The sequence below is a fragment of the Cyclopterus lumpus genome, chromosome 23, assembly GCF_009769545.1.
Source record: "Cyclopterus lumpus isolate fCycLum1 chromosome 23, fCycLum1.pri, whole genome shotgun sequence".
Lineage (NCBI taxonomy): Eukaryota > Metazoa > Chordata > Actinopteri > Perciformes > Cyclopteridae > Cyclopterus > Cyclopterus lumpus.
In genome coordinates, this window is record NC_046988.1 from 17,055,319 (window position 1) to 17,065,696 (window position 10,378).

The 10,378-nt window shown below is 39.8% G+C and overlaps 1 protein-coding gene across 1 annotated transcript in view; it reads left to right on the plus strand.

Moving 5' to 3' along the window:
- Nucleotides 1–8,783, plus strand: part of LOC117726161 (coiled-coil domain-containing protein 136-like) — a 28,327-nt gene extending 19,544 nt beyond the window's left edge. Inside the window, exon 9 of the mRNA XM_034526265.1 lies at nucleotides 6,655–8,783. Within this exon, the coding sequence (XP_034382156.1) occupies nucleotides 6,655–6,747 (93 nt within the window). The 3' untranslated portion in view covers nucleotides 6,748–8,783. The remainder of the gene's footprint in view (nucleotides 1–6,654) is intronic.
- The last annotated feature ends 1,595 nt before the right edge of the window (nucleotides 8,784–10,378 follow it).

The following is a 10,378-nucleotide window of genomic DNA, read 5'->3' on the forward strand; positions in this document are numbered from 1 at the left end:
GTTTAGAACACTTTGGTTTTGGTTTAGAACACTTTGGTTTAGAACAGTTTGGTTTAGAACACTTTGGTTTTGGTTTAGAACACTTTGGTTTAGAACACTTTGGTTTTGGTTTAGAACACTTTGGCTTAGAACACTTTGGTTTGGGTTTAGAACACTTTGGCTTAGAACACTTTGGTTTAGAACACTTTGGCTTAGAACACTTTGGTTTAGAACAGTTTGGTTTAGAACACTTTGGCTTAGAACACTTTGGTTTAGAACACTTTGGTTTTGGTTAAGAACACTTTGGTTTAGAACTCTTTGGTTTTGGTTTAAAACTCTTTGGTTTAGAACGTTTTGGTTTAGAACACTTTGGCTTAGAACACTTTGGTTTTGGTTTAGAACACTTTGGTTCAGAATACTTTGGCTTAGAACACTTTGGTTTAGAACAGTTTGGTTTAGAACACTTTGGCTTAGAACACTTTGGTTTTGGTTTAGAACACTTTGGTTTAGAACACTTTGGTTTTGGTTTAGAACACTTTGGTTTAGAACAGTTTGTTTTAGAACACTTTGGCTTAGAACACTTTGGTTTAGAACACTTTGGCATAGAACACTTTGGTTTAGAACAGTTTGGTTTAGAACACTTTGGCTTAGAACACTTTGGTTTACAACACTTTGATTTTTTTATAATATAATAATGTGTATAATAATGAAACAACTCAAGGTAAGTACGATGCAGAATCTTCTCTCGTGGGTCAAGAGCGGCTGAAACTCATTCCTCATCCGTCATTCTGCTTCAGCTCTGCTGGTGTTGCTGGTTTTTGAGTGTTTTGTGAACTTCTCAACATCTGTTGCTGCTGGGCACTTTGTTTCCGTCATCTGTCTGTTTCTACTTCAACTTGCTGCTTCCTTCGTTCAACCCTCAGGATCTCAGAGGGTTACTCGCTGGTCAACCGATGAGAACACAGTGAAGTGCATTGACAGCGGAGGTCCATCTGGTTGTCTGATAACACATCATGTGTGGAACATCTCTTTATATAGTTCAATCCAAACATAGACATTTGGAGTCTGTTGGCCTGACCTCACTACTGTCCAGAGGTGTGGACCAGTTTCACAAATCTGACAGACTCTATTCTGAAACTTGACCTGGAATGTCAAAATCATAGGGGCCCATCCATCCATAGAGGGGCCATCCATCCAAACAGGTGTCAATCATCTATAGGGGGTCCATGCAACCATAGGGGGGGCATTCATCCAAATGGTTGCCATTCATCCATAGGGGTGCCAACCATCTGTAGGGGCACCAACTATTCATAGGGGACGTCAACCATCCATTCAGGCACCATCCAGCCATAGGGGTGCCAACCATCCATATGTGCACATCCATCCATTTGGATGCCAATCATCCATAAGGGCATAACCGTCCACCCATAGAGCCACCAACCATCCTTTTGGCGGCAATCATCTATTGGGATGCCAACAGTCTATTTGGGAGCCAATCATGCATATGGGCAGTCCATCCATACGGGCACCAATCAACCATAGGGGCAATCCATTCATTTGGCCACCAATCATCCATTTAGGGCGCCAATCATCCATAAGGGCACCTGCTGATTTTCTGAAACTTGACTGGAGACTCTCCTGTCTCAATGTGGAAGAGGACAAAGAACAGGTATTTAATGCCAAGTCCTGAGACTAAACTTGGGATTTTCTTGACTTGGTCCCACCTCTGCTCGTCGTCATTTTATCATTCAGTTACATTCTTGTCCTCCATAGTTGTAGTTTAGGTTTAGGTTAAACCTTTTCCCCACACTGCAGTGCTGCTGGTCGAGGCCATTGCAAGGCACTTCTTTAAAGTGTTGGTAGAGATCTTTAAATGACCAGATGTAGATGTTTTAAACAGTTTTAAACTGCTCTGGTGGTGATAGATTGGTATCGGAGCTCTCCATCTTGTCTTTAACCATCTTTGATGTTTTCTTCTAATCGCCTGCTCTTTTTGGTTCTGTCTTTCCCTTCATCATCATGTTTTTATCTGTTCGCCATCACTTGGTTTTCACACAAACTTTTCAATGAACTTTATCAAATTCTCTGTTAATTTGATGGTTTTGATGCTTAACTTGCCTGCCTTTCTATCTATTATTTTATCTGTCTCTTGTTGTTTTTCCCCCGCTCGCCTTTCTTCCCGACACGTTCTGACTTTATTATTCTGATTATTTTATTGTTACCACATACTCCTACCTTTTGTCTTTTTCCCAGAACTGCACTGGTCCTTCTGAGCTCCCTGTCCTCCCCACCCCCTTCTTAGGAATGATTGTTATAGTGGCCTTGATTTGGTGCTGGTGGGAGGAGCTGGTGTCCTAGAAAGGACCAGGTATGGCCACGCCCTTCTTTCTCTACCAGACGCTCTGTTTCCTTTAGTATCAAAGAGTGGCTGAATCATGGGGGGGACATCCATGGGGGCCACAAATGCTAATCCGAGCTTCCACCGGAAAAATCTCAATGGAACATGAGCGCAAACTTCTGTCTGAGCAAAACAGCTAGGGGAGCTAAGGCATGGAACAACACAATACCACTCAACTATAGAGAAAGTGAACGTGGCCCATAGAGTGTGAAGGTGGCCAATACAGTGAACGTGGCCCATAGAGTGTGAACGTGGCCCATAGAGAGTGAACGTGGCCTATAAAGTGTGAACGCGACCGATAGAGAGTGAACGCGGCCGATAGAGAGTGAACGCGGTCGATAGGGAGTGAACGTGGCCCATAGAGAGTAGGTATACTAGAATGCTAGTCTGTAGTCTGTCTTTCTAATTTGAACATTTTGAACTGTGATTTGGGCTGCACGGTGGTGTAGTGGCTAGCACTGTCGCCTCACAGCAAGAGGGCCGCGGGTTCAATTCCCGGTCGGAGCGGTCCTTCTGTGTGGAGTTTGCATGTTCTCCCCGTGGCAGCGTGGGTTCTCTCCGGGCTCTCCGGCTTCCTCCCACAGTCCAAAGACATGCTGCAGGTTAATTGATCTCTAAATTGCCCATAGGTGTGAATGTGAGAGTGAATGGTTGTATGTCCCTACATGTGCCCTCGATGGACTGGCGGCCTGTCCAGGGTGTCCCCTGCCTTCGCCCTATGTCAGCTGGGATAGGCTCCAGCGCCCCCGCGACCCTAATGAGGATAAGCGGTATTGAAAATGGATGGATGGATGGATGAACTGTGATTTCTTGCTTTTTTACACAAGTGACTGAAAAGTCAACCAAACCAGCTAGGATTTAAGTATTTGCTCTGTAATCCAAATCTACTAGGGACTAAACTTTATTCTTTTTACCTTGATGTAAACAGACCGTTGTCCTTAATCAGTTTGGCAAGAATTTTGCATTCTAGCAACGCTGAAACTTCACTGTTAGCGAGGATCCCCTGTTTACCAGTATCGGTCACTAAGTGGGCAATTCCTTCAACGACCTGTGGGCGGGGTCGACACAGCTGTAGCTAATTATTGCCAACTCAGGTGTATAACCGTATAAAGACTCGGAGGATAAAGACCTAGGAGTCTTTGGTTGGAGTCAAGACTCTGAGGATAAAGACCTAGGAGTCTTTCGTGGGAGTCTTCGGTGGTGGCTGAGGGCGGCTGAGTATAAACATTTCTCTGTGATAATGTGTTTTCTCTTCATACCTGTGTGCACATCTACTCGTAGATACTAGAGACCGCGGACTCGGTCACACATGCACCAAAATCCCTCCTCTCTTATTTATCCCACCCGCTCTACACAGACCTAGCACCTCGTCACAGGGGGCCTCTGGAACTGCCAGTCAGCTTTACCTCAAGTCAGACTTCATCTCTGGCTTCGCTATCAAGCAATCGCTGGACATGTTTTTATGTCTTTAAGACATTCTTGAATTTTAGCGAGCTTGGTCTCCTCTGGTTTGATCGATAGATATAATTGAGTATCGTCTGCATAGCAATGAAAGTTTATGCAGTGTTTCCTGATAATATTGCCCAAAGGAAGCATATATAAGGTAAATAAAATTGGTCCAAGCACAGAACCTTGTGGAACTCCGTGATTAACGTTGGTGGTCATTGAGGCTTCATCGTTTACAAATACAAATTGAGATCGATCTGATAAATAGGATTTAAACCAACTTAGTGCGGTACCTGAAATGCCAATCGACTGATCCAGTCTCTGTAATAGGATGTCATGATCAATGGTGTCGAACGCAGCACTAAGGTCTAACAAGACCAGTACAGAGATGAGTCCTTTATCAGCACTAAGGTCTAACAAGACCAGTACGGAGATGAGTCCTTTATCAGCACTAAGGTCTAACAAGACCAGTACAGAGATGAGTCCTTTATCAGCACTAAGGTCTAACAAGACCAGTACAGAGATGAGTCCTTTATCAGCACTAAGGTCTAATAATACCAGTACAGAGATGAGTCCTCTATCAGCACTAAGGTCTAATAATACCAGTACAGAGATGAGTCCTTTATCAGCACTAAGGTCTAACAAGACCAGTACGGAGATGAGTCCTTTATCAGCACTAAGGTCTAACAAGACCAGTACAGAGATGAGTCCTTTATCAGCACTAAGGTCTAACAAGACCAGTACGGAGATGAGTCCTTTATCAGTACTAAGGTCTAACAAGACCAGTACAGAGATGAGTCCTTTACCAGCACTAAGGTCTAACAAGACCAGTACAGAGATGTGTCCTTTATCAGCATTAAAGTCTAATAAGACCAGTACAGAGATGAGTCCTTTATCAGCATTAAGGTCTAACAAGACCAGCACAGAGATGAGTCCTTTATCAGCATTAAGGTCTAACAAGACCAGTACAGAGATGAGTCCTTTATCAGCATTAAGGTCTAACAAGACCAGCACAGAGATGAGTCCTTTATCAGAACTAAGTTCTAACAAGACCAGTACAGAGATGAGTCCTTTATCAGCACTAAGGTCTAATAAGACCAGTACAGAGATGAGTCCTTTATCAGCACTAAGGTCTAATAAGACCAGTACAGAGATGAGTCCTTTATCAGCACTAAGGTCTAACAAGACCAGTACAGAGATGAGTCCTTTATCAGCATTAAGGTCTAACAAGACCAGTACAGAGATGAGTCCTTTATCAGCACTAAGGTCTAACAAGACCAGTACAGAGATGAGTCCTTTATCAGCACTAAGGTCTAACAAGACCAGTACAGAGATGAGTCCTTTACCAGCACTAAGGTCTAACAAGACCAGCACAGAGATGAGTCCTTTATCAGCACTAAGGTCTAACAAGACCAGTCCAGAGATGAGTCCTTTATCAGCACTAAGGTCTAACAAGACCAGTATGGAGATGAGCCCTTTATCAGCACTAAGGTCTAACAAGACCAGTACAGAGATGAGTCCTTTATCAGCACTAAGGTCTAACAAGACCAGCACAGAGATGAGTCCTTTATCAGCACTAAGGTCTAACAAGACCAGTACAGAGATGAGTCCTTTATCAGCACTAAGGTCTAATAAGACCAGTACGGAGATGAGTCCTTTATCAGCACTAAGGTCTAATAATACCAGTACAGAGATGAGTCCTTTATCAGCACTAAGGTCTAACAAGACCAGTACAGAGATGAGTCCTTTATCAGCATTAAGGTCTAACAAGACCAGTACAGAGATGAGTCCTTTACCAGCACTAAGGTCTAACAAGACCAGCACAGAGATGAGTCCTTTATCAGCACTAAGGTCTAACAAGACCAGTCCAGAGATGAGCCCTTTATCAGCACTAAGGTCTAACAAGACCAGCACAGAGATGAGTCCTTTATCAGCACTAAGGTCTAACAAGACCAGTACAGAGATGAGTCCTTTATCAGCACTAAGATCTAACAAGACCAGTACTGAGATGAGTCCTTTATCAGCACTAAGGTCTAATAAGACCAGTACAGAGATGAGTCCTTTATCAGCACTAAGGTCTAATAATACCAGTACAGAGATGAGTCCTTTATCAGCACTAAGATCTAACAAGACCAGTACGAAGATGAGTCCTTTACCAGCACTAAGGTCTAACAAGACCAGTCCAGAGATGAGTCCTTTATCAGCACTAAGGTCTAACAAGACCAGCACAGAGATGAGTCCTTTATCAGCACTAAGGTCTAACAAGACCAGTACAGAGATGAGTCCTTTATCAGCACTAAGGTCTAACAAGACCAGTACAGAGATGAGTCCTTTATCAGCACTAAGATCTAACAAGACCAGTACAGAGATGAGTCCTTTATCAGCACTAAGATCTAACAAGACCAGTACAGAGATGAGTCCTTTATCTGATGCATTAGGAGGTCATTAGTAATCTTCACCAGTTCTGTCTCTGTGCTGTTTTCTAAATCCTGACTGAAACTCAGTCATAAACTAGATATTATGATATAGAAAGTCACACAATATTTGTATGTATTATAGACATATCTTTGTTATTTGACTCATACTAATTCATATCATATGAAATGATCTATGCTATTCGTAATTATTTTCAGTAATTATTTTTAGAATAATGTCAATGGTTTCATAAATCAGCTGCATCGTTCTCATGAATGTCTATGCAAATGTAAATTTCTTCAAAATTTCTTTTGTCTATAATCTTTATTGTTCATCTTGTTTGGGAGTCCAGGACTCTCTTCTTCTTTTCTTCTGTTCTTCCTTTCTCCGTTAACGTCATTCCATCTCTTCGTCAGGGCCGGGACCCCGAGGGCTGGAGGCTGGCGGTGGCAGCGGTGGCCCTGGCAGCCATTGTGGTTCTGGTGTTACCCAGCTTCACCAGGGCCTGAGGACTCCACAGGAAGTGACCTCACTGGGAACTCTGGGATCGCCGCCCATACATGTTGCTGTCCTGATGTCTGCTTGTCGGTTCTCCTGAAGGCAATAAGACGTGAAGAAGTCCTCCAGAAGGACTCTGAACTCTTTGTGAGCTTTTCAAACGTCCAACTTCATGATCCACGAGTCCAGCTGGAAGTGTTCATCGGAGTTTTTATGTTGTCCATTGTTTTTGCTGCTGATACTTTCCTTCAATGAAAGTAGTAATACCACAGTGTAAGAATAAAAAGTACAGAAGTATAAACATGCAAATATTATATTATAGAGTATTATATATATATATATATATAATGTTTTTAAATAATTCAGCATGTTTATATGCTGGTCGAGAAGCTTTTAATCTATAAAATAATCATATTTTATTTGTTGATATGTTTTGCATGTACAAGTCTAACTTTCAGAGTAAAAAACAAATGTTGTGAATGTAGCAAATAGAATATTTACCTCAAAAATGTGCTGAAATATCAAGTAGTGTAGAATAGAAAAGTACAAGAACTTCCAGATTGTACTTCAGTACCGTACTGTTGTCAAAGTATTCATTTATTTTCCTCCACTGTTCCCAGTATGTGATGGGAGTCGGTCGTTGGGTTTATTGTCAGTGAAGTGAAGAAGAAGTCATCAATAACACCAGACTTCTGCACATTAGTTTATTGACATGAATTCTTTAGATCTGAAAATTCCAATCAGTTTAATTTATATTACAATTAATTGATGAATCCAAAACCCAAAAGGTGTTCCATTTATAAAGAACTTAAAAGTAGCAAATGTTTGTAATTCAATAATTGATTTTTTTTTTTCTACAATTCTTTGCCTTATTTGTGCGTACTGGAGTAATATCATATTTTGCTCTGGCTGAGATATCGACAGCAGATACAAGAAGATGGTTTTGTGTTGGAATCCATTGACTTCCTGTTATTTACTGTGTGTTGGTTGACATGCATTATGTAACCCTTTACAGATCTATTTAAATATCTGTATTTGTATGTTTGGTCGTATGTTCATTACAGCTGTGAAAACCAGCTCTTTGTTGTAGCTGAATCCTTCTGAAGAGAGATTATTTACTACGACTGTTGTCACTGTGCCACTTTTAAGCTCAACTCATTTGAGAAAGATATTTTTGCACAGCATATCAGGCAGCTGATATATGATTATGGATACAGATGGGGGCAATACATATTAGTGGATAGAAGAGGGGCCGGAATAGAGCCTTCAGATAACATTCACTACCCTTGAAATGAGGCAAACTGAGCTCAAAGGTACAAGAGCACAAGAGGACCCGGAGAAAGATGTTGACGTTCATTTATGAATTATTGATTATAGAGGTGGCCTCTTCAGGGGAACCCTGTGTACAAGAAGACAGTGAAGTGATTATTTATGTATTATTTTTGTAAATAGTGAAGAGAAGAGGACCACAAATGCAGCCCTGTGGGATACCTTTATTTTTGCTTTCTTGGCTTGGAACCATAAAACAGCTGCTACTTGAGTTGTAATTTACGGATTGACCTAAAAATAATAAATATACCATAAATAGCTCAAATAATCGGGCTTTTGATACAGCGTTGATGAGATCAAAGTCAAGAGAAACCAAACTGTCTACGTCTCATTTCAGTTTGTGCAGACTCTCAAAGATGTCATGTTGCTTTAATATGATGGTGAAATGAACACATTTCTTACATTTAATCTTTTTATTATATAACGTGTTTTAGCTTTTCAATGGATCCTCAGAGACTCATGATTCTGTTTACATTTGAGCGGGGACCAAATAATCATAAAATATAATCACGCTGGAATGACAGTGAAAACAAACTGTTTTGCTTTGTGATGTGACCAAATATTAACAGCTTAAAAATAAAACATTCCAGTTTACATACAAGCACTAGTGATATGACACGGGTGAGAATTCAAATTGATAACAAAATGTCTGAAACATTGTGCTGAATTAGAAAAGACTGAAACATGATGAACAGTGACAGATGAAGTGACATTAGCTTGACACAGCAGGTCTTTAATAAATTGTAAAAATTAAATAAAATTAGAAAATGTATTAAGCATTTGAGGAGTTAATATATATCTATTTATATATATATATATATATATATATATATATATATATATATAAATATAGACAAATAATAACAATTGCTATTCAAACCTTTGTTTATAAAAACATAAATTCTTCCTGAAGCTGCATGCTAAGTTCACTCTGTACTTCTGTGGCTTTCTTTGTTGTTACTACTCACTAATAGTTTGTAATGTTCATAGAATAGTTCCACTTTGATTCCTAATCACTATAATTAAAGGAAGTTATTTTTCAGACAGCTGTTTAGACTATAGTTTAGAGGTAGCAGTAGAAATACATACTGGGGATGGACTGATTATTGGTTATTGGTTAGCTGATACTTGACTTCAAACTAAATTGACCTTTTGATGATAATGGTTCCTGAAATACATTTTTATGTGAATTATTATTTGTTTGCGTTTTTTAAATTTCAGATTATAAATCTGAAATAAAAAACAATACCAAATCTAAGACAAAAGTAAACACTTTCTATTGTTAAAGGATTTATGTTAAATGCTAAAAGATTCAAGGAGGAGGATCCTAAATCAGTCCGTCCTTAGCAATTCACTAGCTTACTATTGCGCAAACAAACATTAGCTAGCTTAATAGTGTGCTGACAAACGTTAACTGGCTTACCAGTGCACTCACAAATGTTAGCTAGCTTACTAGTGCGCTGACCAACATTAGCTAGTTTATTAGTGCGCTGACCAACATTAGCTAGCTTAGTAGTGCACTGATAAACATTAGCTAGCTTAGTAGTGCGCTGAAAAACGTTAGCTAGCCTAGTGGTGCACTGACAAATGTTAACTGTAGACAGCAGTGTTGCATGTTAGATTTAGAGAAGTATCACATTTGCATGAAACTAGCCAAGTAGGTTAAGACGATGTAGCAGCTGTTAATTTAACATGAGCGCAGTGATCCAAACTCTTCCATAGTTACTTTAAACTGTTTTATTATACATGTTGTAGTTACAAGTTAAAATGATGTTTTAAACTCTTTTGATCATGTTTCAGTTCCTTCTATGTATCCACTACAGACGTAGGACATGGCTAGTTTAGCTTAGCACAAAGACTGGATACAGGGGAAACATGCTAAGCTAGCTCAACCAAAAGAGAAAAGAAAGCGCGTTTGAGAAACTTAGATTTTCATGTAATATTTTGTCTTTGTTGGTAACTGATGTACAACTAACAAAATGTTATGTTAGGTATTATTTTTGTTAGCTTAATAACTTTGGCTAGTTTGGGTCCTGTTAGATACAAACAGCTTGTCCAACTTTAGCTGCTAGCTTTGTAGTTAGTCGCTGTTATTATAGACATTTAAACCGTTTTTTGGTTTGTAGCTATTGTTTGTGTATCACACCAAAATAGGTTTAACTCAGCTCAGCATAAAAGAAAACACAAATCATCTTTAGCCTAGTTTAGCACAAACCAGGTAGGGAAATATTAATGTGAAAAGAAGATATGCATGGGAGCTATTTGTTTACCAACAACTGCTGCTAGGCTTGCAGCGTTCCTCCTCTATCTTTT